This window comes from Patagioenas fasciata, chromosome 13, assembly GCF_037038585.1.
Source record: "Patagioenas fasciata isolate bPatFas1 chromosome 13, bPatFas1.hap1, whole genome shotgun sequence".
NCBI lineage: Eukaryota > Metazoa > Chordata > Aves > Columbiformes > Columbidae > Patagioenas > Patagioenas fasciata.
The window spans coordinates 16,162,866-16,189,710 of NC_092532.1; the positions used below are offsets into that span (position 1 = coordinate 16,162,866).

General features: G+C 56.3%; 2 protein-coding genes across 9 annotated transcripts; one reads left to right on the plus strand and one right to left on the minus strand.

Moving 5' to 3' along the window:
* Positions 1–3,367: 3,367 nt before the first annotated feature.
* Positions 3,368–8,832, plus strand: LOC136107436 (partitioning defective 6 homolog alpha-like). Of its 2 annotated transcripts, none has more exons than XM_065848488.2 (3): positions 3,368–3,498; positions 4,712–4,934; positions 7,741–8,832. In XM_065848488.2, exons 1-3 carry the CDS (start codon positions 3,436–3,438, stop codon positions 8,526–8,528), a joined length of 1,074 nt encoding a protein of 357 aa, XP_065704560.1. In that variant the 5' UTR covers positions 3,368–3,435; the 3' UTR covers positions 8,529–8,832. The 2 variants fall into 2 exon arrangements, with proteins under 2 accessions (XP_065704560.1, XP_071670384.1); XM_071814283.1 differs by having other exon boundaries at positions 7,744–8,832.
* Positions 8,833–10,512: 1,680 nt separating this feature from the next.
* Positions 10,513–24,069, minus strand: ENKD1 (enkurin domain containing 1). 7 transcript variants are annotated; one of them, XM_071814279.1, is made up of 11 exons: positions 23,936–24,069; positions 21,393–21,519; positions 21,019–21,125; positions 20,470–20,646; positions 19,325–19,449; positions 18,803–19,027; positions 17,486–17,658; positions 13,933–14,094; positions 12,840–13,009; positions 11,789–11,925; positions 10,513–11,260 (listed from the first exon to the last, which is right to left on the minus strand). In XM_071814279.1, exons 5-11 carry the CDS (start codon positions 19,407–19,409, stop codon positions 11,100–11,102), a joined length of 1,113 nt encoding a protein of 370 aa, XP_071670380.1. In that variant the 5' UTR covers positions 19,410–19,449; positions 20,470–20,646; positions 21,019–21,125; positions 21,393–21,519; positions 23,936–24,069; the 3' UTR covers positions 10,513–11,099. The 7 variants fall into 7 exon arrangements, with proteins under 7 accessions (XP_071670380.1, XP_071670379.1, XP_065704557.1 ...); XM_071814278.1 differs by having other exon boundaries at positions 21,370–21,519; XM_065848485.2 differs by lacking the exon at positions 20,470–20,646.
* Between the last annotated feature and the right edge of the window lie 2,776 nt (positions 24,070–26,845).

The following is a 26,845-nucleotide window of genomic DNA, read 5'->3' on the forward strand; positions in this document are numbered from 1 at the left end:
CTGCGGTCCCTTGTTCACCTTCTCAGGTCGAAGCTCCACCACGCACCAGCTGCGGCAGCAACACCAGCCTCAGGGCTCCCTGGCTTTGCTGTTGCTGTTCCGCTTTACCCACAGGAGCAGCACGGTTCTGTGGGGCCCTGCGCACGCTGGATCCACAGCCTGATCCAGGTGTGACATCGCCTCTTGTCATGCAGCTGTTTCGCCACACCTGCGCAGCTACCTCAACAGTTGTCTCTGTGTACGGGACGCACCATGCTTCTGTGTGGGGCCAAAAGGAGTGCGCAGGGGTGTTGGGGAAAGGTGAGAATTCAATAGATTATCACTGACAACAACAAAAACATAAATACGTAAAACAGCAGCTTCTGAGACCTGATCACCAAGCCCATCTTCCTTTAAGATGTGATCGGGCGCTTGGAAAACCGGTGGTAATGATCCTGATGCACCAGGAGGGGGTTTTAGTGTGCTTTAAAAAGTATCACAGGAATGTGAGAAGTCAGTTCTATCCATCAGCACCACGTATTTACCCTGTGTGTGTTTCATTAGCTGCTCAGTATTCCTTGGCAGCCAGACCTGTTGCCCAAAGGCATGAATGAGTTTTCAGCCCATAAGAGATTTTGCAACCAGAAAAGGTGCTTCACCACGAGGATGCATCACCTCGCAGCTTCCCAGGGAAGCGCTGTGCCACGGGGCATCACTGCCGTTGGAGGCAACAAAATAAAAGTGCAAATAAATGAACTGAGCCTACACCTGGCCCTACGAACCCTCTGTGGCTGCCAGGGCACATCCTTGCAAGGACGGAGAATGCCGACGGAGCCCATTCCTCTGTTGCACCCCTCCCCACGGTGAGCATCGCAGCAGCAGGAATCGCTGCAGAACTGAGGCCGCACTCCCCACCTACTCTACCCTCAGCTGTCCCTGACCTGGCTCAGTGCTCTGTGGGCTGTTCCCTCCCCAACCGCAGCTCTGCGTCCTCACCAAGCCAAGGAGATGCTGTCTGAGCCATCTGCTGCTCTTGCTCGGACTGTGATCCGTGTCCCCCAGGTCCTGACAGCAGCAGAAGAGGGAAAGACAAATGCAGTGTCCAAGGCTGCTGTTGTCATTGTCCCCCGCTAAGGACAAGGTGACTGTTTGCTGCCTGCTTGGTTGCAGCCCTCGCTCCAAGTGCCCAGAGGGCTCCTGTGGGTGGAAGGGACAGGCGAAAGCTGTGGAAATATTGGCATCAAACCAGGTTCTCGGGCTGTGTATGTGCAGTTCGCTGGGACTCCTTGTGTCGTTGCTTGCCAGTGGTCTAAGTGAGCAGCTGCAGCACCAGTCCTGCCTCAGACTCAAACTCCCATGTTTCTGCCCCCGTCACAGGCAACGTAGGCGGAGCTCACCTGAGCTGCTCGCTGCCCATTTTCCTGCCCTCACCATTGCTGGGAAAACCAGGAATGTGCTGGACAACATTATCTTAACCAAGTGCTGACCCAGCCTTGAGCAAGGGGTGACAGAGCAAATTCCTGAGGCACCCACCAACCTGAATGTTAAACTTTGGCAGCCCCTCCAAGTCAGGGGGTGCTGAGCCCCCTTGGAGATCCAGGCTCTCACTGCCCTCACCTGAAGCATCCAAGAACTGGTGGATCTGAAGTCAGTGAGCATGTGGCAACATTTAGTAGCACGTGCTTCAGTTCCAAAGGCTGATACAGAGCTCCTGGTACTAAGGCAAGACAAATACCTGCCCTGATACTGTCTGGTTAGCTTAGGTCTCTCTCTGTAGCTGCAGATCTGGGGACAAGGCACAAAACAGAAGGTGTGACCAGCCTGTCACCCCCACCATCCTGCTGAACAATTAACTCCGATTTACCAAAATTGGAGATGAAGAGCTGCAAGCTTCTTTTGTCACTGGTACCTGCGTAAACATTAACCCTGGTGTAAATCAGGATTATCTCTCTGACCTCAACACAATTACTCTGTTTAAAAAAAAAAAAATGAACTGAGGGGGGAGGAAATTGCTGATGAGTTTACAGCTCTGTGTGCGGTCAGGCTTGTTTTCACCGTGTGGCAATTTGTCAGCGCGGCAGGAGCAGCTGGTGGAGAATTTGCTGGTGTGTGAGGAGGCGTCCAGCAGCCTTGCAGCCTGGTGCGCTCCCTTTGCTCACCCAGCTGCAGTGACACAGGGGAAGACCCTGCAAGGAGCCGCCGTCCGGCTCACGCAGGCCTGGTGTGGTGGTGATGCCGGGGTCTGATGCAATTGCGTGCTGTCCAAAGGTCACTCCGTGGGCTGGGACAGGGCAAGGATCAGAGGACAGCGTGGTCCAGACAAGCCAGGCTGATTCTTGGGATTTGGTTCAATGTGTTTATTCAGCAGGAAACACTGCGCTTGCCTGGTGTCTGCCTTTAAAGAGCATTTCATGGTGCTGCTGTGGCAGCTTCCTCAGAGCCCATGAGCAAGACTTCAGCCTTATGTCGACGCTGGGCTTGGTGACCTCGGGCAGGCAAGGAGCTCTCAGTGTGCTCCAGCATCACACAGGCAGGGCTGTGCCATGGTGGGTCTATGGGAAGAGGCTGCCTGTGTGTCTCTGAGGATTTCTGTTCCTGAACAGAGCCAGTTCTGCCCAAGACACATCTGGAGGGCTTCACCTGCAGACACAACCCAGCAGCACCCGAGGAAAGGTGCTCTGGCAACACGTCCCGGCAGCTGGGTGCTGGGACAGGCACAGAGCTGCCAACACTTTGTTGTAAACCCACCAAACTTGGGCAGTTCCCATCCTTTCGCTCAGTTGTTCCACTGCTTGACAAAGCAACTCATCCCCAAAATGACCAGCCCTCCCCAGCCCGTGCCACTCCGGACCAGTAACAAAACATTCCTGCTGGACAGGGGAAAAGAACCGGAGGGAACCTGTGACAGGAGGCTGGAAAGAAGCAGCACAGCAGTGTCACAGGCCACGATTCAGCAGTCTCCTGCTGCCAGGGGTGTCCCGGCCCCGCCAGCGCTTTGCCAAAAGGCCACCGAACCCGCGGCAGAGGGAGCCGGCGGCCCCGGGTCAGCGGGAGGGCAGGACCAGACTGTCCGCCGGTGGGGCCGAGCCGCGCTGAAATATCCCCCCAGGTCTCCCACCGGTGACACTCGTGGAGCGGGGACATCCCCGAAGAGGGGCAGGCGCCCGCCCATACTGGCTGGGCAGAGGAGCCGTGTCCGGGCGGAGCGGAGCCGGCCCCGGCCCGGGCAGAGGGGCTGAGGGGTCTCGCCGCCCGCCTGGCCCCGCCCCCGTTGCCACGGCGACGTTGTCAGCAACCCTCCGGCCACGCCCCCCACCCCACCTCGACCAATGGCGCGGCGGCGCCCGGCCTGCTCGCCGGTGACGTCATGGCCGGTGAAAATCCCCCGTGGCCGCGGGAGCGGCGCTGGCGGCGGCGCGGCCCCGTGGCCCGGTGCGGCCCGGCCCGGCCGGCAGCATGGCCAAGCACCACCGCACGCCGGCGCGCTCCGCCGAGCCCGTCATCGAAGTCAAGAGCAAGGTAAGCGCCCGCCGGGCCGGGGCTGGTGCCGATGTCGGTACCGCTGGGTCACGGCCGGGCGCGCCGCCCGCCGCGCCGGACAGCACACGTGGGGTGGCACCGCGCACCGGGCAGCGGCGGGGGAGCCAGACCGTGCCGGCGCTCCGCTTCCCTGCGCTGCGGTGGCTCTGCCGCGGGCCTCCCCGAGCCCGGCCCGGCTCGGCAGCCGCGTCGTCCACCCACCGTGGGCTCCGCCGGGCCGCGGGCCCGCTCAGCGCGGCCGGCACCGGCCGCGGGAGCGTCGCCGGGGAGCGTTCGCCAGATGCGCACCCTCGCCGGTGCGCAGTGCTGGCAGCCCCTGTGTGCGGGACGGCTCTGCCGGTGTGGGCGTGCTGGATGTGCGATCACCCCAGGTGCACGCCTTGCCCAGATGTGCTTGTTCCCAGATGTGTATGCTCACCATGGCATGCACATCCCCGGCTATGCTGTCACGCAGATGTGCACCCCCGGGTATGAACACCCTGTTGTGTCCCCAGATATGTACGCTCACATGGCTGTGTGCTTACCCTGATATGGTTTCCCCCAGATAGCTGTGCTTATCCAGATGTGTTCTCACCTGGCACACTCCTGCCCAGAAGTGTGCCCTTGCCCAGCTGTGCCCACCCATGCAGCTCTGTGCTCATCCAGATGTGCACTCCCCTGCTGCACCCTTGGCCAGCTGTGCCCTTGCCTGCCCGGGACCCCAGTGGGTGTGCAGTTCTCTCCTTCCCACGGAGCACCGGCTGTCATCTGCCCTGAGATCAGTGCAATCCCCCTTGGGCAGCGCGATCCTCGCAGCATTCGTCAGCCTGTTCTTAATTGGCTTCCCCTTCATCGTGACTGAAGGAGGCAATAATTAACGCTGTTGCTCACCAGGTGCTACAACAGCACCGGTGTCACAGGGAAAGGCTTCCCAGCAGCACAGTGCCTGCTGTGGCTGATGGCACAGCCAGAGGGCCGTTCCTCTGCTGCACAGGGATCTCTGTGCCTTGTCACTTTGGTATTTGGGCAGGAAAACAGTTGTGCTCCTTTTATTTTGCTTTTGGGAGGGGCTCTGGCTGGTGGTCATCACTGCCTTTGTGCTGCTGGAGCTCTGGAGCCAGCAGTGCCCAGCTCTGCGGGATGCCCTGCCTGTGTTGGTCATGCCAGCCCTACCCAGCCTCACCCTTTTCCTCCTCTTCCTCCTCCTCCACAGTTTGATGCTGAATTTCGCCGCTTTGCCATGAAACGCTCTGGTGCGGGCAGCTTCCAGGACTTCTACCGCTTGCTGCAGACGGTGCACCAGATCCCACGGGTGGATGTGCTCCTGGGCTACACAGACATCCATGGTGACCTCCTGCCCATCAACAACGATGACAACTACCACAAAGCCCTGTCCTCTGCCAACCCCCTCCTCAGGGTCATCATCCAGAAGAAGGGTAAGCGGGGAAGGGCACTGGGCCTGTCCTCCCCATCAAGGGAGATGAACTATGTCCCGTGGTATCACCGATTCCACGTTTGAGCTGTGACTGTGGTGGGGACAGCTGGTCGTGTACCCTCCAGCCAGTGCTGGGTATACAGATCTGGGGGTGGTGGCACTGGGAGGCTCCCAGAGCCCCGCAGGGCTGTGGCACCACACGGGCTCTCTCTGGCAGCCCTTCCCTGTGGTGGGGGGCACCCACCCCAGCCCAGCCCCATGCTCCCCAGCAAGCAAAGGCAAATCTTTGCAGTTCACCTCTTTGAAGTCGTGTTTTTCCGGCAGGGCTTGTGTGGGCTCCCAGCAAACACCGTGTTGCTCCCCTAAGCACCATGCCGGGAGCCCCATCCAGCTCCCTGCCCCGAGGCAGCAGCAGCAGCCATCATTTTGGCAGGGCTCTTGGGGTGCTGGGTGCTGCTGAGTTTTTGGTGGTGGGAGGAGGCTTGCTGCCTTCCCAGCAGCCCAGGGGCTCTCCCTGACCTTAGTGGTGCATTCCTGCAGAGCAGCTTCCTTGCACAGGAGTGCAAAATCACCATGATAGCAGCGTCTCAGTGAGCATGAAAGCCTCCTGGTGACAAACACCCTGGGTACATCTCCTCTTCATTGGGAAGATGAGCTAGTCCCCTTCTACTCAGTTTAGTACCATCGAAATTTCTCTTTAGTAGCACCATCAAGCAACAGCATGCAAAGCCGGAGCCTGGTCTCCCAGTTTCCCCAGCGTGGTGCACAGACAGACTCCATGTTTTCAACTCACGTTAGTGGTACCAAGTCCCTGGGTGAGGGGCGATGCTAGTGGCTGGTCCCAGCTGCTGTGCCAGTTTTCCTGATCTCTTGCATTGAGGTGATGCAGGATGCCCTGGACATGTTTCCTCTGGGGCCACTGTCACAGGGGCTGGCAGTGGTGATCCAGGATGCTGGCAGGAGGGAGCTGGAGCTCGTGGTGTGCTCAGGGGCTGCCACTGCCAGCACTGAACCATCCCCTGTGCCTGGACCAACACCTGGGCCCGAGCTGCAGCACAGGGAGCCAGCACGGGGCTGGGTGTGCCAGAGCTGCCGTGGGAGCATTGCTCCTGCTGCCAGAGCCATCCTATCTGCTGCTGGGAAAAGCCTGCCAGGGCCCATGTATGACTGTGGCAAGGGGGCACAGTGTGGAGAGCAGGCAGTCACAGCCCTGGCATTGTGGGCAGCACGATAAGGAGGGCAAGAAGGCAGCTCTGGCAACCCCCAGCACCTGGCCATGCCTGCGGGAGAGGGGCCATGGGGCCGGCAGCAATAGAGGAGGTGTGTGGAGAGGCCAGGAGCAAGCCCTGGGTGAGTCACAGCTGATTTAAAATGGATCCAGGTCATCCCAGGGCTGGGCTGTCGCTGAACCAGTCCGGGTTGGTGAGGAATGTGGCTGCAGAGCCTCTCTCACATGCCGGGCACGGGGAGCTGTGCACACATGTGTGTACGTAGGTGTGCACACCTCAGTGGGCTCCATGGCAGCCACTCCTGCCTCAGGGGGTCAAACAGTGAAGGTTGCAGCTTGGTTCCTCTCTGTGCTGTCACTCCATCGGGTGAAGCCATCCCTGTGGGGCAGCCTGGCCAGGGACGGTGATCCTGGCCCTCCTGAGCTGGCTGGGCCCATGGGAAGGGCAGGGGAAAGCCCAGCACATCACCTGGGCTACCGGTGGGCTTGTCCATGGGGTGCTGGACCTGACTGGCCCAGCCATTCCGCACCCCTCAGAGAGGAGCTGTGCACTGAAATAGCTGTGGGAAAGCCTCCACCACCCTTCCCCAAGCTAAAAATACACCAGGCTGTGTGTGCAGGGAGATATTTATAACCCAGGAGCCCTGGCAGGTTGGCTTAGCTAAGGAGAAACCCGGCGTCCCCGGGGCTTGGGGGCATCCCCAGTGCCCCTGCGGCTGGAGCAGGGTCCGGGTGCTGGTGGGGAGTACCACAGGGAACGTGCTGGCAATGCAGCATCCAGATCTGTGGTCCCACATGGAGAGGGATGGGGAGAAATCAGAGCGTGCCCAGGGGCTGCTCTCCAGCTCTTGGAGGATGTGGCAGAGTAGGGGACATGCTGGAGCTGGGCCCCACAGAGCAGTGCCAGGGCAGGGGCAAGGAGGATGGAGTCAAAACCTATGTGGTGGTGCCAGATGGTGGAACAAGAGGCAGTGGCACAAATCACAGTTTGGGATGTTCGGGGGCCTCAGTGATGCTGCAGCCCTGGGCTGGGTCTCCAGGCATTGAGGAGTCTCTGTCCTTGGGGGTGGCTCTGCAGGACACAGCTGCAGCCATCCCCATCCTGTGCCAGTGATGGCCCCGACTGAGCAGGGACAAGGGACTCTGGTGCTGTCTCATGGGGTTGGACTCACCCTCAGGGAGCCGCCTGCTGCCAAAACAGTCTTCACGTAGGGGGAGGCTCATGCAGGGGGGGCTTTCCTCTCCCCAAACTGGGGCATGGCTGTGGCTCCAAGGCCATCACGGCTGGCAGCTCTAGTGTTAAACCGCAGAGTTTGGCTTAAAGTGTGATTAAGGCTGAATCACTGCCTCGATCCCACTAATCCCAGCCTCATGTACGCTGGGTAATCCCAGGAGATGGGCCTGGCAGAAACAGGCTGCAGGAAAAGCCGGGTTGATGCTCTGGGGAAGAAAAGCCAGTGCGAGCCGTGAGCAGGGCACTTCTCCCACTGCCCCCCCCCAACACCTGGGGCCAAGCACACGTGGCTGTGTCCCCGGGCAGCTGCAGTGCCTGACCCTTGTCCTCCCTTGCTCCCTACAGCAGAGTCTGATGCCAGCGTCTTTGCCTCGAACTCCTTGCAGCGGAAGAAGAAGGGGCTGCTGCGCCCCACGCACTACCGAGCTAAGCCTCACCTCCTCATCGGGATGCCCCAGGACTTCCGCCAGATCTCTTCCATCATCGACGTGGACATCCTGCCTGAGACCCACCGCCGCGTGCGGCTCCACAAGCACGGCTCTGACAAGCCGCTGGGCTTCTACATCCGCGATGGCGTTAGCGTGCGTGTGGCCCCACAGGGCGTTGAGAAGGTGCCCGGCGTCTTCATCTCCCGCCTGGTGAAGGGTGGCTTGGCCGAGAGCACGGGGCTGCTGGCGGTGAGCGACGAGATCCTGGAGGTCAATGGCATCGATGTGGCCGGCAAGTCCTTGGACCAGGTGACAGATATGATGGTGGCCAACAGCCACAACCTCATCATCACCGTCAAACCGGCCAACCAGCGCAACAATGTCATTCGCAGCAGTAAGGCCTCGGGCAGCTCGGGCATGTCCACAGACAGCACCCCCAGCCAGCAGACGCCCAGCCCGGCCTCGCAGTACCTGAGCAACTACAGCACGGCCGAGAGTGATGAGGAGGGCGACCTGGTCATCGAGAGCGACAGTGCGTCCCACTACATCCCTGGGGGCTGCCCCAATGGGGGCCCTGCGGACGGACCCCTCCAGCGGAGCCTGTCCCCGCACAGCTCACGGGGCTCCCTGCAGTCCCTTGGCAGCCACGATGGCAGCCCTGGCCGGGGCAGCGGGCGGGAGGACGGCACCCTGCTCACCCTATAGCCGCGGGGTCCTGTGCTGCCCTGACCAGCTGGCTGGGTTTCTGCACAGCTGGGCTGGTTTTGAGCACAGGGGCGATGACAGGTGGGTTGGCAGGGGCAGAGCGGGGCTGTCCGCTGCCCTCTCCTGCTGCCCATGTCCCCAGGAGCCCTGCTGCAGCATCCACGCCCACCAGGTGCTGGCCCTCCGAGCCCCCAAGCCTCCCACCCCCTCCTTCCAAACAAGCGGGGTTTTTTAATTGTTTTATTGAAATATGCATCATCAATTAATATATTGCAATGGACAGTAAAACCTTTTCTAGAAAGCAGCCCACTTGTCCCTGCCTCACCTCATCCCAGGGGGCTGGACCCCAACAGCCACGGGGCGCAGCTGCCCCCCAGGAGAGCAAACAGCCTCTGTGACAGGGGATGGGGCAGGCATGTCCCCACCAGACCATCGCCACACATCCCACGTGCTGTGTCCCATCCCAGCAGGGGGCAGCAGGAACGCTGCATCTGGCTCTGCAGGGCCCCAGGAGAAGGGGGCCGGGCCGGGGGGGGAGAGCAGGTGGGGACCCTTTGGGGCGAGATCCCAGCCCCACGCACACAGGGCAGTCCTGGGAGCTGCACCCTTGACCTGGGGAATATTGTAGCTTCACTGCTGGGTGATCCCAGCAAAGCACATTGCAAGGAGAGGGGGGTTGGAGGGACACTGGGGCACATCACTCCCCCTGCACATCCCTGTCCCATAACATGTGTCCAGGCTGTTTTGGGCAGCGAGCCTGGCCTGGTGGCCTGACACAAGCTTCGCCTGGTCCCCACCCAGTCCTACATTGTCCCTGCTGCAGTGCCTTCATTATACAGGGGACACCCCGGTGACATCTGCAAGGAGTGGGTTGGCATCTGGGCTGGCCACAGCTCCCTGGCTGCCACTCAGCCCCAGTGGACACTGCCGGGGGTGACACAGCTCCTCTCCCAGCACTGCAGTGCCAGGCTGACTGTGGCTTTGGCCTTTGCTGCTGGCCTGACCCAGCTCTGGCCCAGCACCCTCCTGCCTGCAGGGAGGGATGGGGAGGTGCTGCTGTGGCTGTGGCCATCCCTGTAGTTCTTCACCTCCTCTCACCCTATCTCCTGTGGCATCAACCTTCAGCACCAGCACCAACACTTCTGCCCCAACCCATCAGCATGATTTGCTGGCAAAGTGGCCCACACACAAGGTCCAGCAGGGAGGGGGCACCTGAGGGCAGCACTTTTCCAGCCCGTTCACCAGAGCTGGACACGAGTGCTCAGGAAGGAAGGGCACTGGCACAGCTCTCGAGTGGGGCGACAGCCGCGGCGCCCAGATAGGTAAGAGCAGAGCAGACAGCAGGGCTGGTTAGTCCAGACTTGTTTAGGGCAGGGAGGTGCACTGGGGCTGGTGCCCGCGGTCCCCAGCTGCTCTCAGCACCACTCTCACCCAGCCCAGCCAGCCTGTCTGCGGGGTTTGCCCCGAGGGCAGCCCCAGGGGAGCGTGGGGTGATTTTCCAGTTGGGCGCTGAAAGTTTCCCTGTCCCTCAGCAGCTCTGGGTGCTGCAAGGTACATCGTGCAGGGCTGGACCACTCTATAACATGTCCACCCTGCAAAATCCCACCCCGGGATGGAGTAACCCCCTGCAACAAGGCACCTGTTTGGGGCAACCATGCACAGCATCCCCATCCTGCACAGCAAAAGGAGATGGGGCAACACGCACAAGCTACAACAAGGGAAGTTCTGATGCAACTTCAGGGGAAAAAAGTGTTCCCCTGAGGGTGGCACGGCCTGGGGACAGAGCCCCACAAGGCGCTGGCAGCAACCTCATCCTTGGAGACTTCCCCAATTCAGCTGGATGAGGCCCCAAGCTGTGGAGTTGGCTCTGCCCTGAGCAGGAGATGGACCAGAGCTCTCTCCAGTGATCCCTGTGCCACTGCTGCTGGTTCCTGCTGCCCACTGTCATTCCTCAGGCCCTGCTGAGCCCACCAGGACCTGCACAGACAGGAGGGAAACGATGCTTTATTGGAGCCTGTCCTGCCCCACAGACAACGAAGGCTTCTCCAGACATGCTGCCAGATCCCCCTACAGCCAGCCCAAACAGCAAGGACCAGGGCACACACAGCAGGGGTACAGCACGAGGTTTGTGTGCAGACCAGTCTGCAGGTGCCCAGAATGAGCGATGAGCATGGCCCAGCTCAGGAGAAAGAGGACAAGGAACACCACAGGCAGCAGCACGAGAGATCTCCTACCACCTTCTAGAAGTGGTGAAAAAATGGAAAAATAAAGAGGTGACACCATGGATCCAAAGCAGAGAACTGATGTCTGAGAGGTCAAGCAGCATAGAGACAACTGTTCTCCAGACTACAGAGTATATTAGGGCATCTCCCACCCTTTTCCCTGGAGGACAGACAGTGCTGGAGGGTGAGCAAGAGACAGTGTCTGCACGTTGGACACTGTCCCAGCACCTCTGTGGGCCCAGGGTCCTGAACTTGCCTTCCTCTCCTTCCCTCCCCAAATGATGATCGTTCCTTCCCAGTGATGAAGGATGTTCACACAGAGCAGCACAACACACCCAGCCCCACCAGCTCAGGAGTCCAGCTTGATGAAGACCTTGGGCCTCGAGAAGATTTTGATGGCCTCTTCTATCTGGGAGAGCTTCCTCTCCAGATCTACCCGCTTCTTCTGCATGCTGAGGGTGTCTGTGCGCACTGGCAGCATCACCAGCTCCTTTATCAGCTGCTCCTCACCTGTAAAATTAAAAAAAGAAAGCAGCTGTGTAAGTGGAAGAGCAAAGAAATCCATCATTTTCCTAATGCTATAACCTCATCCTCAGCCATGAAAATGGTGGCAGTGCTGTAACAAGGACTTTGAGAGAGCAGTCATCCTTAAAATTCAAAATTCAGCTGGATGAGGACCTGAGTGACCTGCTCCAGATTTGAAGAACCAAGGGTTGGACTAGAAATCTCTGAATGTCCCTTCCAACCAAAACCTTTCTATCATTTTAAGAGCAATAGTAACTCCTACATCAGGGCCACCAGATCAGCCTGCTGCAAAGAGCCAGTCCTGTCACCTGCAGATCCCACCAACCTGAAGTAAACTGCTCATTCCACACACGCACCTCCAGTGCAGCTATTCCTGCACCATCCCAGCTACGTGCTCTGTCCCAGGCAGCTCTCCACCTGGCAGGAACCTGTGTCCCAGGACTCTCCTCTCCCTAATCCTGACTAGGATCACCTATTTATCTGAGCTGGAATCTCCATTTCTTTTTCTCTTACTCTGCTTCAGATTGCCAAGGGTCTCCAGCCGCTGGCTCTCCGGCATCATGGTATGACCAGGCGGCGTGTCGGGATCGGGCAGGTTCCGCAGCCGCTCCTCCGTCTGTCTGCGCCACAGCTCCTTCCTCTCCAGCAGGCTGGCAAGGCAGGCGAAGGCAGGTGTCAGCACACTGGGCAGGAGGATTCGCCCCGGAATTAAGCCCCTCAAACCCCACTGGGCTCCACATCACTCACTACCCAAGCACTGCAGTGACCCACCCTGCCCACCCTCATCATGGAGGGATACACATGGGTTCAGCCCACATGCGTGGACTAGCAAATACACTCCACCTGCACTGAAGGGCAGCTAGAAGACAAGCTGAGACCAACATGAACTCCTTGGAGACAAGGGCTTCTGGTCCCTGCTTCTGGCCCAGGCCACTGAGGCCTCTCAAAACCATCTGTGGGCCAGCGATGGAACGAAGCTGGACAAAACGGCTCCCAAGCAGGGATGCTGGTGGCAACAGCAGGCACAGCAGAGAGCCAAAGGACTGACACCACCGTCAGTCCCAGGACAGGGTCACCCAGGAGCTGCTGGTGGCCACAGAACCCACTTGGAACCCCAAAACGCAAGTCGCTAGCTGGATGTCCCTCAGCCTTTGGGTCCAAGGCAGGACGAACGCTTGTGATGCAGAGCAAGGTATCTGCCTCTCCAAACCCACACCTGTCAGTAGCGTGGCTATGTCACACAGAGCAAGGCTTGCGGAGGGGCAGAAGCACATTTCTCAGAGCACGCAGAGCATCACCACGTTAGCATCACTGCACAGCAGCAAGGGAGGAGGAGACAAAATTATTTCTGAGCCCCACCAAACTGGCCACAGGATGTATGCTAAGTCAAGACAGCAGGAGGGATGGTATTTATTCCCCCAGCCCAAATAAATCACACTGCTTGCATATGGCAAGAGCATCTCTGTCCCTGGCCCCTCATCGATCTACACAGAAGCTGGGGGATGTGGTGAGAGGAGTTTGCTTGTTATAGGAAGTCCCATGGACCAGAGAGGGATACACGTACTACTGGGGGACGTGGCCCTTTTGCCTGGCGTTGTACTCCTCCTGCTCCCGGTGCTTCTGCTCCAGCAGCTCGGCCAGTGCCTGCAGGGACTGGGAACGCCGCAGCGGGGCCCGCTTAGCGTTGCGGGCGTTGTGCTTAATGAAGTCAATGCTCGTGCCCTCCACCTGCATCTGGAAGAAGAGAGAGGGAGGCAGCAAACACAAAGCCTGAAAGGCCTTTTTAAGGACCCCAAGCTGACCCCATGTTCTCAAAGTCAAAAGGACAGAAAGAACCAGGCTTGACATATTCCACGTGGCTCATACCGGTGGATTTTGAGCCCACCAGAGTAGGCAGGTCAGAGGAAAAACTGGTCAGGCCCTCACCAGGCCAGTCAATGCAAGAGAAGCCCTGGCAGAGCAGGAACTTGGTTGGTCCTGCCCCAGAGACAGCGCCCTCCATCACGGCTCCTCCGATGGTCAAGGCAGGGGAGAAGGTCGCTGGATTTGAGTTTCAGGTTTTCCTCCCTGTGAGTTTATGCCCTGTTTAAACTAAGTCACTCCAAGGCATTTGGGAACCAACAACCCCACACGAGCCAAGGAAAGAAGACATGAGTCACGGGGCAGTTTAGGCCCTCCCAGACAAGGCTCTCTGAAAGATTTAATTGTTAATACTGATTTAACTCTCCTTACTAAAAATCACACCCTTTTCCCAATTTTTTTTATCTAACGTCCAAAAGCCACAGTTCCTTTGATTAAGTTGGGAGCAGTCTCCAAACCCCCAAAACCTCCTGCAAACCCCTAGGAAGAGCAGATTTGAGTTCACTGGCACCTCTGCAGTGAGGAGGTTGCATTTTCAGAAAGAACTTCACAATCTCTTTAACTATGAGCAAGGATGAAGCCAGAGGGTAGTACTAGCAATCCTTGCATGCCCATCTCACCACCACAGGGACTAAGGCCCTGTTCCTTCCCTTCATGCAGGAACAGTACTTACAGATCTCCCTGTTCACATAGCATATCTGACCCAACACTTTAGAAGAACATATGAAGAGTTCAAAGCAGGAGCAAAGGATAAGTGCCAGAAACCCCTGGGAACACCCCGTCAGCATGCAACTCACCTTGGTTTCAGCACTGAGCACCTCTGGAGCCGCTGTGTCTGGCGCAGCTCTCGTTCTGGGAGGTCTCGGGGAGAGCAGTCCGCATGGCTTGATGCCAGGGCCACAGCGAGAATATGCCCTCAGGAACTTCAGAGCCTCTGGATTTGGAGGTGGGGAGCTCTCCTGGGAAAGGCAAGAAAAGATCCACTAGCGGAGGGAGGCTGGAGCGAAGAGAAACCCACCCAGCAAGGCTTGGGTGGTCAACCACAAGCTCAAGCACACATTTCCAGCCAGTAAACGACAGTACGATCTTTCTACCACAACTTGGCAGAAGCTCTCGGGGGAAGGCAATCTGTACCCAGCCAGCAAAGGCAAACAGACTGCCTACAGCAACAAATCCAGACCTGGCAACTGAACTTTGTAAAGAAACACTAAAAATGGGGGAAAAAAAATCTGCAGAAACTTGCATTTAGATCAAATGCATTGACTGGAGAGTCAGTTTACTGATTTTTAGTCTTTACTGATTAATCTGGTAGGCATGAAAGGAGAGCAATACCAGATAACCCCACAGAGATATCTACCAGGCCTAGGGACAATCTAAATGGGTGGACAGTGCAAACTGACCATGATAATGACTCCTCAAAAAGCAGAAATCTTCCTATGGAAAGGGCAAATGGCAGCATGGACTGAGTGTGCTGAAAGTGCAGAGACACATGCCAGTCTCCCTTGTTGGCAACACTAGAGAACCTGAATTCCCAGATGAAGCCGCCCCACCTCCACAAATGCAGAGCGTGCGGCAGAGCCCTGCTGCAGCAAGCTGCAGTGAAATGGCACAGGTAGGAAACTGACACAAATTAGATGCTGTTCTCAAGTGCTGCTCTGTTCAGGACCCCACATCTGTGGTTATCCTATGCCAGGAAGAAAGAGGAGCATAGAGTGAGGGAGTGTGGGAGGGTGGAGTTGCATTTGGGAGACATTTTCAAAGGCCATGGTCAGCATTGGCACAAGGTTACATTGCTTGCTATCTAACAGGCAGGCTGCGACCAGACTGACTGAGGCAACCCCCCAAAAAACCCTGAAAATTGCAAAGTGACACTATGGCAAGCAGGTGACCTTGCAATAAATACACCCAGGGCACAGCTTTGCTCTTGGAAGCAACAGGAACCACACGGGGCAGCCTCCAGATCCTTACAGGTACCCACGGTCTCAGCTGCTCTCCCAGCTGAACTGTTGGCCCTCGAGGCAGATTCCTCATATCTTGGCAGACCTGACAACCAACAGTGGGACAGGACAGTAACATCCGTAATTTTGGTGTGAGGCCCCGCATACGCGATGCCCTCAGCACTGCCCAGGCTGATGGTGCTCCGAAGAGCTTCAACAGCAGCCACAAGATGCAGATCTCTCTAGCAGATTAATGAGAAGCACCTTTACCTAGAGTGGTTGGTTCAAAGTAAAATAACTCCGTGACCTTAGGAGCATGCTAGCAGAGCGCAGCGTGTCCCATCTGCCTCCACGGGAGCACCAAGACTGTCAGAGCCCTTTTTTCAAGGCAGCTGCTACAATGAACAGCCTCAGGGACAGAATCAAATTAATGTCTGAGCAGCAAGTCCATGGAAGATGGAGATCCTCCAAAGGGAACACCGCAGCTCCAGTTAAACAACGTGAGTCAGCACCAGGGCCTCCTGCCACCTCTCTCTGGAGGAATCCGCAGAGCACAAGTAACACACCACGCAGAAACTGCCTGCACAGAGACCACCCCCTTTCCCCAAAACAAAAGATCTCAATCTTCCTCTAAGGCAGAGGATTTGTCAAACAAGAGTGTAGGCTTGCGTTCTTAAAGCACACGCGGACTTGCTCCCATGCCAGAAGGGTCAGGGACGTCAGAGAGGTCAGTGGCACATCGGGAAGAACAGACACAGCATTTGGAGCCACTGGCTTGGAAATCATCTTGTCAATTCTTGCAGTTGCTATCAATACGCATAATTTTAGGGTTAAAAGTTGGCCTGAGGGCCACAGACCAGAGGGAAGCAACACAGATGAGGAGGAACCTGAAGGATCCAACTCAGCACAGCAGCACCAAGAGGAGGCTGGTGTCAGTGACAGTGCTCAAGGTGTCACCCAGCTTGCACCCACCTTCTGCACAAGCAGCAGCTCGCTGGGTCACTCCTGTCCACACAGCCTGGGTGGCTGCAAAGCCAGAACAGAGACGGAGCCTGTGAAGGCTACCAGGGTCTGGCAGAAGGACAAAACCCTCTCCTGGCAGCTGACAGTCCTGAGGCTGATGGGAATGCAGGATCCAGCAGTTCACTGGCCGAGGCAGCAGCCGTGCGCCACCCCTTCCCCACAGACCTTCTCTCTCATAGCTGGGCTGGAAGGGACCCCCACGGCCTCCCCTCCAGGAGGAGGCTGTGATAAGGGTGGGTTCAACACCCCTCTGCTAGCTGCCATAGAGCAGGAACCCATCCCAGCCATAAGAGCCACAGTGCTACTTCTGGAGGAAGGACAGGGCAAACCGAACACAGAGGTCAGCTGGATGACAGTGACAGATCCCAGATCCAGACTGATGACAACAGATCCATCCAAAGATAGCGATGGGCTTCTCCTCTCCTAGTGAGCCTTTACTTTCTATACAGGCAGGTACACCCCTACCAAGGCAGCCACTTTGGTACATTTTAAAAAGCTCTTCAACAGAGACATTATTTGAACACGAGGAACCCACTGGGGGAGAAAAGATTATCCAGAGAAAGAAGCCAAAAGCAATCCAAAACCTTCACAAAGCCTGACACCTGTTCAGAACAGAAGGCATGAACGTTTCAGCTGCTGAAAAAGCCTGAGGATAGAAGGCATAGCCCTGCATCCCTTCTCCCACAAGCACGCGTGCAGGAGACAGGAGGTACATACACCCTTGCAGGTTGTGCTGGAGCTCCAAGGCCTCCACCCTGACTGCCTGGAGATGTCTGTGTGCCCCCACTGCACAGCGGTTATTCACCAGGACCATCGCTCAGAGAGGACTCTGGAGATACACAGCCCACTGTGGGCGCACAGGAGTGGTAAGAGGACTCGGACTGAGGTTTGACACAGCCTGAAGACCTGCCCCTGAGGACTGCAATCTGTGGGGCAGAATAACACAGCCTTTTGGCACAAACCCCAGACTCACGTTGCCCCAAACACTGGGAAGCTGCAAAGCCAGCTGGATGTACCTCCAGACAGGGAACAGGGCTGTGAGGGCTCCTGCACCCCAGGAACCACCTTTAGATCCCACACAATCAAAGGGGCAAGTATGAGCCTCCACACAGATGGAGTGATGAGATTTTCCTCTTCTCAGTTTTCCCTGCATGAGGACACTACTTGGTCAGACAGGATGGGGATTATTACAGCACTCACTCTCCAGCCCCAGGCCAAACGTTCTTGCTCAACACACAGCCCCACCATCATATCTGCCCACCACGCTTCAGCACCAAGTTGCCCCCCGACCCGTAGGTTCTGCGACTCCTCCATCTCCACCATCCCGCAGAACCTCGTGGCTGACCCACACCCCAGGCCAGGAGAGTTCAAGAGCTCAGTGGGTACCGACCTGCAGTTTGGCCTTCACCTTTGACTCCACGTTTTCATACTTCCGGGATTTCCACAGAGCTTTCACAGGCTTGGGCTGGCTGTGCTCTTGGGCTCGCTCCCTCTCTTTGCACTTCTTCTGAATCTCCTTTATTCGCCTCACATTTTCCTTCTCGTGGTCCTTGGACTCTTTTCCTGCACAGCAAGGGCAGATGCAGCTTTCACCCCTCAGATACTGCCAGGGGATGCAGGCTCTTGGAGCCCACAGCTCTGTCTCCAAAGCTCTCCTCTTTCCTGCACACTGGATAATCTGTGCATTTTTCCCATGCGAGAAGCACATTCCCAGACTAACCCTTTTCTGCCAGAGGACAGTGCCCACATAAGCATGAGCACAAGGCTGTGCAATCACTGGTGTCCACAGACTCCCTCATTCTGAGAGACTGGGGCTCACTTGTCCCATTTGGGACTATGTCAGACAAGCCACACCAGCATCCTCTCCAGAGGAAAGCCAGTTCCCGGTTCAGCATTCTGGCACGTTTCTGAAGCATAGAGAGGGCTGGTTAACAGCAGCTGCAGAGCCTTAAGCCTGTGCTGTTCCTGGCTTCGGGTCAGCCATTGTGCCACATTCAAGACTATGGATTGTATTTTTTGTTTTTGAGGCAAAAATGATCCTTCCTTAGGCTCCGCAAAGCAGGGAAGATCTCAGCTGACACAACCAGACTCTCCTCCATTCCCCTCCTGCTTTGGCACAGCAGCTGTAGCAGTCGCTGCCTGGTATCCACCACGCTGGCACCAGGCAGGGCGAGGGGCAATGCCAGCACATGGAATAAATCAAATGACACCCAGGCAATTCTCCTTCCTGGACCTCTGTACTCCAGCTGACCTCCCTGGAGAAGGGAACATCTTTCAGAAAGATGTTCTCAATATCCACAGTCTTCTCAAATCCTGCCTGGCTTTATTAACAAGGAATTCCCCAGGTTAAACATACTCTATATATTAAGATTTCACTTGATCCTTATTTAAGTTTGACTATAAAGATACTAGCTATATTCGGAGGTAGCAAAGTAGAAGGGCTTGATTTATTTCCAGCATCTCTCAACAGTCTGTCATCCATGATTAGTTCCTCAAGTCCAAATTAAATAAAGACGTTTTGCAGTCTCTCTCCCTGTTCCAGCAGCACCAGCTCCCACATGGGGACATCACTGCCAGGCCAAACACAGCAGGTGGGGCGACCAGCCGTGTGAAACTCAAGGTCTCCTCAGGCAGCAGAGCCAAGAAAACCACCCAAACCCCTGATCCCAAATGCAACTCAGGGCAGCAGCAACCCAGCTGTACTTACTCTTGATGGGCATCCCCCCGCCAAGGGAGATCCCTTCAAGCTGCAGTAAGAGACCGAGTGTCCCCTTCTGTCCCTTCTCCAGGAAATCCTTTCCACTGGGGCGAATGCGAGGGGCTGGCTGGACCTGGCGGGCACTGCCCAAAGCAGGGTTTGGGTTGGGAAGTGGGTCCAGGGAGCCAAAGGTAAAATCCAGCTTCTGAGCATTCCCTTCCAGCCTCCCTCGAGCTACAGAGAAAGACAGAGAAGGAGATTACCAGGAAACAATCTTACCTCTTTGTTTTCTTCACCCACAGCCTACAGACAACACTGAAGACTCCCTCTCCACCTCTACCTTATGCTTTTCTATCTTTCAACCAGCCGCACAGACCACCTTTCGAATCACCATCCGTGAGGAAGCAGAAACACCTGCACCAGTGTGGGTGGAGATGGTTGAGGATGCCAAAGAATAAGGACATCAAACAGGCAAGCTGTGTCATGCCCAAGTACAAAACCACACATCTGTAACAAGCATCAGGGACTCACCTGAGAAGGGGCGTTTGTAATATTCTGGGAAGAGCGTAGGGTCTGGAGGAATGGGGCCAGAAATCCTGGATGGTCCTTCACACATCCTGCTGCCCCTCTGCCTCTGCCACGAAAACCAATCGCCACTGAGAACAGAAAGGAACAGGGCTCACTGAGCACCAAAAAGCTACATTCAATATATATAGGTGAACTTCTGACCTTCATTAGAGAGTGCACACCCAGCTACAGAGATGACCTGCAGGCAGGAAACCACTCCAAATTGGACTCCATGCAGGTGAGGCAAGGGATCCAGCAGCACTGTCCCTTTTGTGGTGCTAATCAGCATTTTTACCAGCGTTGAACCTGAAATGTCCTCAGTTGCTGTAATACCGATATCTTCAGCACGGAAAATCCCTCCTGGCTTTGCTCTCCCATACAGGAACATTTAACACAGACATGCAAGCAGGAGCTGAGCTGCTATAACAGCCCTGTATGCCTTTAGTGAACAGGACACACAAGGCAGCTGGACATCACCCAACACATTTTAGCCTTACATTTGAATTATCTTGCACCTTGAGCTCATTCTATTTAGCTCCTGTGGTTCCAACACAACTTAACCAAGGCAAGCTGAAGGCCCTGCCCCACAGACATAAACCTCTCTGCTGTATCCTCCACAAGAGACACACCAGAGCCACTACCGCTCTCGAGCAGGCTGGGGCGGAACCTTGAAAGGACCCAAGACAAAACGCTTCACTCCAGGACCATACAGGAGCAGACACTGAATTTCTGGGCAAGAGCCCTGAGATGAAAAGAGCCCAGCTGTCTCTCAGCTCTCTGGGAGAATGGGGAGTTACCTGTTTACAAAAACATCTTCTTCATTTCTAAATAACTTTTCAATGCAGATCAGCAGGGACCAGCACAAATCGCAAACCCCTGAACTGGCCCGAACTGGTCCCTGCTGCCTCTCTCCTCCTCACAAGAGAAGCACAGATCTTTCCTGCATCTATTGCCCCACAATGCTCACCAAGATCTTGTGGACAGTATTTTATTGCCTACAAGAAACTCGAGGGACATGCTCCCCACTCAGAAAATGAGGATGCAGGATGCCGCACCAACAGGCACAGACTGCTGGTGAGCTTTGGCAGATGCCACAAGAGCCTCGATACCTCAGAGTCACGCTGTGATTTTGACAGGTGCCTGGACAGCTCGGCTGGAGTCATCACTGTAAGAGCTGCGGCTACACCTGCATGCCCTGACTCGCAAGACAGCAGATTTCCGAGACATCTCTACAGGAATACCCCTTTCAGGATCCTCAGCATGCCAGCACTGATGGGATGCAGCATCTGCAGTTTAATTTACAAACCAATAAACGATCAGTACAAGGCTGAGTGAGCCTGAGTCATAGCAACTAATGCACTGCAGTCTTCTTTGCTAAATCGCCCCTGTTGACATGAGACCCATTAGCAAAACGCTGTTCTTCATCTGCCAGACACAACTGCAGAGGCAATGTAAACAATGCTGGCTCTTGCACATCAGCACGCATGTACAGTCTGTACCCAGCTGCTTTGGAAAAGCTATTTCTGAAGAGCAGACACAGACTGTCAGCCTGAGATAAAAGGACACTGTCCTGGTATTATTTCGTCTCCTTGAAAATGGATCCAACTAAGCCAGAACAGGCTCTTTTATTCTAGAAAAAAAAAAAAAAAAGCGTTCACCATGAGATCACTCCAGAACTTGGCCTTGAAATTCACATCTGATCTTGGTCTGAACTCGCCTTCAAACCCAGCAATCTACACGCAAAATGACAGGCTGAAATCAAGACCTGTAACAGAGCAGACAATTAGTGTGGGGGATTGAAGGAGGAAGGGCAAGTTGATGGGAGGCAGGGGATGTAAGACTCATTCTATACCTTCACACAAGTCACATTTCACATCCAAACAGCACCCTGCCCTGCTGCAGGGAATCTGCAAATGACACCCACTCCCTGATTTGCAAGTCACATAGCCTCTGGATTGGGATCTTGCAAGATCAGACAACCTTATTTCAACAGTAAGCATCTTGCCTACCTAGGTACCTCCAGCAAACTCACCGACGCAGGACACAAGACCCCAGCATCAGCCTCCCGGCCCTGAGAAGCAGCAGCCAAGCCTCGGTTACCAGTGATCAGTATGGACTTCCCAAGCTGCTGCTCTGCTCCTGCCAACCGCGAGCACATTCTGGGGACAGAAGTAAGAGAACCTTATAGCTCACTTTCTGCCAAAAGGGGACGTGCAGACCCTCTCTGCTGCCATTCCCATCCTTCTGCTTCATCTCTTGTGACAGCTCGCTAGCGCAGGTGGACCTGTGCTGAGCTGATTCACCTTGCTGTCCCTGCAGGAAACAAGTCACTTCTTTTACAAGGTTAGTTTTCTGCTGGTTTACCCTTCTGTCCAAAAGTAACCTGGCTGTTACCTCCCCGGGGGGATCAGAGAAGCACTGGAGCAAGCACAAAGGAAACACAGCAGGAGCACATGGTCATGAACACAGAGAAGGGAGGAACAGGGAACAGGGCCAGCCCTTTGCAGCAGCGACCTGGCAGCTGGCTCAGCCACTCTGCCTGGTTTGCACCCAGGAAAGCATCTTCTCTATCACCATGTCAGAAACTGAAACGTCAAGATACAGTATCTGACCTCTTGCCACAAGAAAAACGCTATTTAAAGCATTCACAGGCTACAAGATGCAGGTAGACTCTGCAGATACAGGCCAGTTAAGTCCAGATAGACAAGATATACATGTGTGCAACTCCTCTCTCTTCTTGACCCCCTGCCAGACTGCAGAACTCGCTAGGGAAGCAGCAAGGCTGCTCCTGGCCACAGGGCTGCACCAGCCCTGTTCCCTGCTGACCTGTAATCAGCACAGCTACAAAGCGGAGCAGGGCAGTTGCCAGAGTAACCCAAGGACTTCAGCGTTGCTTACTCACCCCTCTGAGCCTGGCTGGCTGCCCACTTCCCCGCCAGGACCACAGCTTAATCCTGCCCTGGCACTCCAGCAACACAGGTTCCAGCCCTACCTCTCCCAGAAGAGCATCTCTGCAATTTTAAGAACCATTAATTCAACTCTTTGGGCCCTTTGCTCCAGCTTAACAATTGGTAAAAATGCTACTTAGCCCTCCAGTAAACTGAGATCTTTCAGAGCCCGCAAGAACCACAGCTTCCTTTTGTGGCTTGTTTTTAGCATTGTAGTTAAGGAAACTACAAAACACAGGAACGGACAAGGCTTTAGCAGGTGCTTTTCGCAGCCCTGAACCTGCTGCACACTCCCTCTTCACAGATCACAGTTTCACTGTGCCACCACCACACACAGAGCTGAAGCAAGATCAGCTTCATGCCTTTACGAACCAAGCTCTGCAAAAAAAAATGGGGGGAAAAAAATTTCCACAGCTGTGATAAGCTGTGATAAGCAGAGCAAGTCATCTGCAGCAAATCAAAGGGCTAATCTCTATGTAGCTGGTCTTGGCTGTTTGCTTCCTTCCTTGGTAGTTTCAGCTGAAATGGAAAGTAGCACGAGGATAACCTCTGCGCCTGAGGGATGCACCAAATCAGCAGGGCACATGGATCCAGGGCTGTACCTCCTGCAGAATCAGAGGTCAGGAAATGAAGTCAATTTGCTGTGAACCTACCCAGTGACATCAGCCTGTGCCTATGCTTTCCCCTTGCCACCCTCTGCAGACTAATAGAAAAGATTAATATTTTCCTTTCAATGCTATTCCACACACAGGTCCCCTCAGACACCACCAGCTCTTCCCCACCAGCCAGTCTCCAAGACCTATTTTCTATTTTGTCTCTCTGAAAACAAAGAAGGACAAGTACTGCCACGCGTGGTAGTGGCATTTACATGTGGGACGTGTTCTCTAGGAGCTGGACATGTGCCACCAACAGCACTTTAGGAACAAAGCCAGCACCTACAGGCTGCCCCAGGGGTCAAACACGCGTCGTGCAGCAGCAGCCTCGACCAGGAGGTGACCAAAGGCCCCGCAAGGTGGGCAGAGCCCCATGTGGGTTTGCAGAGCTGCAGCCACGTCCTCCCTCAGAAGAGCGAGGGAGGAGGAGGACACAAGAGGCCCCACCTTAACTCCGGGTTCCTCCGGGATGCAGGGACAAGCCACCTGTTGGGTTTACAGGAGCCGATGTGCAACGCCGGGTCCAGCCATGGAGCCTGGAGCTTGTGTCGCCACCCGCAGCCTCCCCCGGCCGTGCTGTCCGGGGAAATCAACGCAAAGCCTGTTCTGGGGCACGGGCTGAGCCCCGGGACCCCACCGAACAACACTGGGCACTCCTGAAAAAGACCCTTCTTGGCTCCTTTCGCTGCCCGTGTTCCTGGGGAGGGCAGGACACAGGCCTGGGGCTGCCCGCACAGCCCGAAGCCCCCGATCCCTTCCCGGGGCTGGCACCGGGGCTCTGCCTCGCCCCTGCGGCCGTGGGACGGGGCCAGGCGCTTCCCCAGCCCCCTGCTCGGGCGCTCCCAGCCCGGCTCCCCCGCAGGCTGCAGCCTCCGCCGTCCCGCTCTCCGGCGGCCGCGCCCGGGACAACGCCGGGGCCGGGTCACAGCGGCCCGCGAGGGATCGGGATCTGTCCGGCTCCCCCGAGCACTCACCGAGGGAGCCCGCGGAGCTCTCCCGGCTGCGGCGCGGGCCCAGGAGGCCTCGCCCTGGGCCTGGAGTGGGTCCGCCCGCCGGGAGCCCAAGGCCCGGCTCGGCCCCGCCGCGCTGCCCGGCAACGGCCGCTTCCGCCGGGAGGGGCGGGGGGTCGGGGCGGGCCCTGCCCGGAGCGCGGCCGGGGGGCGATCGGCAGCGCAGGGGCAGGGCACGCAGCCCCGGGAGCCGGCCCCGGGCAGGGCTGTCCCGTGTCGGGCTCGCTTGGGGCCAAGTTCCATCCCCGACCCGCAGCCTCCCGCTTCCCCGGGGCTGTGCGGAGGGTCCGCCCGATCTCCCTGTCCGGCTGCGGCCACCACAGCAGAACCGCACGAAGCTTCGGGACCTGGGGGCCAGGGGAGATCTGTCTCTGGGACCTGTCGCTATTCATGTGCTCACCCGACAGAACAAGGCTGGCACAGCGGGTTGAAACCCCCACACCAAGCAAAACCCTCCTGCGGTTGTGGGAATGGGTTCCCTGGTACCCAAACTTAAGTGCATAAGTTATGCTTATGAGAATGTGTATGTTCTGAAAGAAAACCCTGAAGGGCAGTTACAGAACGAGGCTTGAGGTATATTTTGCTGAAATATTTGCTTATTTCTCTTTTCTGTAACTTTCTTTGCAATTCAAGCAGCTGAACTGTTATTTTCCAGAATAAATGTAATTTGGAGCACAGAATCGTAGAATCATTTTGGTTGGATCAGACCCTCAAGATCATTGAGTCCACCCGTTAACCCAACTCTGGCACTAATCCATGTCCCCGAGCACCACATCTATGTGTCTTTTAAACCCCTCCAGGGACGGTGACTCCACCTCTGCCCTGGGCAGCCTGTTCCAATGCCCAACAGCCCTTTTCAGGAAGAAATTTTTCCTATATCAAATCTGAACCTCCCCTGACGCAACTTGAGGTCATTTCCTCTCATCCTATCTGACAAGGTGTATCATGCTCATCATCAAACTGAAAAACCATCGTTTGCTGGGCAAGCGCAGACGACTCCATTGGCTTGGTTGATCCCGGAGCAGCATAATGACCATGACACCTAAGTTTGCTGCACCAGGAGACCACGGTGTGCATGGATGTGTTTGCCCATAACCACGCTGTTCCCTCATAACAGTATCTCTCTGCCATTGCTATGAACCTGGGTGGTTAAAACAATTTCAGGGCATTTATTGATGAGTGAAGGAGGCCCAGGTGCTTGGGTCAGCCTTCACCTGCTGAAGCACCCCTCAGATTGCTGCATCACTCTCTCCAGGGTATAAAATGCCATTGTGTTTATAAAGGACCTGTGCAAGAGACTCTTCCTCCCATCACAGCATGATGAAGACAGAGGCCACTACTTCACTCACAGTCAACCTCTCCTGAATGTTCCAGGGTGCAAAAGTCAAACAAAATCCTGGCATTTCCCAGGCGGCTGGCTTGAGGGATGGGGCTTGCTGCTGGTCTTTGTAGACCCCACAGCAGCATTCCACCACCAGGGTCCCTTGTCCCCTTCACAGCAGGGCTGTCACCAGTGCCAGATCAGTACAGCCATGTCCCACAGAGCCCTGTTGTCCATGAGGATGGACACCCCCCACCTCCTGGTGACCCCTCCCAGAGCTGCAGCATCCCCAGGACCCCTGAACCTCTGTCACCACCACAGCCAGCCCCATTGGCCACGCTCCACTGTGTCCCCCAGGTGTCAGAGAGCATCCCCTGAGCCCTCTCCAGTTTCTCCACCTCCCTCCTTGCACGGGAACCCAGATCTGGGGGACCCGTTGCCGGGGCATCCCCTGCGGGGGTTTAACAGTCTTTTGGAATCTCCTGCCCAACTGTCACCTTCCAACTCATCCCAGGAGCTGAGCCAGGGGAAGGACAGGCTCAAAGTGACAGAGCTCATCCCATTACTGTGGCTTCTAACACTTGTGGTTGGCTTTTGCAGTTTTCAGTGGCTTGTGCCAGCCCTCCTCGTGCGGCCTTTGGGCGCGGGGCCACTTTGCTGGAGGTTTCGTGGTTGGAAAGGGAAGCAGGTGCGTGCGGGGATCGGCAGTGAGGTGCTCTGGGCAGGTAATCGGTGGTGCAGTTTCTCAGGCTTGTGGTCGGTCAGTGGAAATGCTGAAATCCTGTTTGGATGTCCGTTTAACAGACAAACTGGGAATTGATTCGGGAAGGAGGTTAGGTCGGAAAGGGTTAGTCCTTAATATATCAGAATATAATGCTTCTTATTAGATACTAAACCTGCGTAGGGGCTGCCTCTCCTTGTTCCTGGGGGAAGGGGAGGCAATGCCAATGCTTCAGCTGGGGGCTGGGTGTTGACAGTTGGCCTGCAGGAGGTACAAGGCAGAGGTTCAAGGTGTGCTGGGGCAGTTGGGGTCTTCTGGTAGCTCAGGGCAGAGTGGGGAGGGGGTTGGTTTCAGGTTTATTGAACATGGTTGTGGGGGCTAATGGCTGTGCTCAGTGTTGGGGAGTTTTCACCTCCCTGTGTCCCCAGGAGAGCTCCTGGGGATGCTGCTTTGGAGCAGATCATGGGGATCTTGTACTGGGCAGAGCTGAGCCCTCTCAAAGCTGAGAGGGGCAACCACCACCCCTGCAGCTCGGCAGGGAGAGGCAGACGGTGCCCACATCCCTGCGGAGGGGACTTGCGGGGGCCTGGCAGAGCACTGCACGCTGGGGTGAGCCCCCACACCAAACCAAACACTCGTGGAGATGTTGGTCTGCATGCAGCCCCCGCCGGTGGCCTGGAGCATCTGCCATGTCAGCTCTGGTGCCAGAGCCTCCTGCCCTGGTGAGGAGCCCCGAGGAGCAGCAGCATGGCGGCCACGAGCCTGGGCACGTCCTCGCCCAGCTGTCTGCAGCCCTGGACAGCCCAAATGTCAGAGCTTTGGAGGTGAAGGG

Bases quoted from the DNA above. Each gene is read 5' to 3' on its own strand.
- LOC136107436 (XM_065848488.2), top strand. From the start codon at position 3,436: ATGGCCAAGCACCACCGCACGCCGGCGCGCTCCGCCGAGCCCGTCATC. The intron at 3,499-4,711 runs GTAAGCGCCCGC...CCTCCTCCACAG, and splicing joins TCATCGAAGTCAAGAGCAAG to TTTGATGCTGAATTTCGCCG. The intron at 4,935-7,740 runs GTAAGCGGGGAA...TGCTCCCTACAG, and splicing joins GGTCATCATCCAGAAGAAGG to CAGAGTCTGATGCCAGCGTC.
- ENKD1 (XM_065848485.2), bottom strand. From the start codon at position 19,409: ATGTGTGAAGGACCATCCAGGATTTCTGGCCCCATTCCTCCAGACCCT. The intron at 14,095-17,485 runs GTCGGTACCCAC...TGCCTTTCCCAG, and splicing joins AGGTGAAGGCCAAACTGCAG to GAGAGCTCCCCACCTCCAAA. The intron at 11,926-12,839 runs GTACGTGTATCC...CTGCCTTGCCAG, and splicing joins AAGGGCCACGTCCCCCAGTA to CCTGCTGGAGAGGAAGGAGC.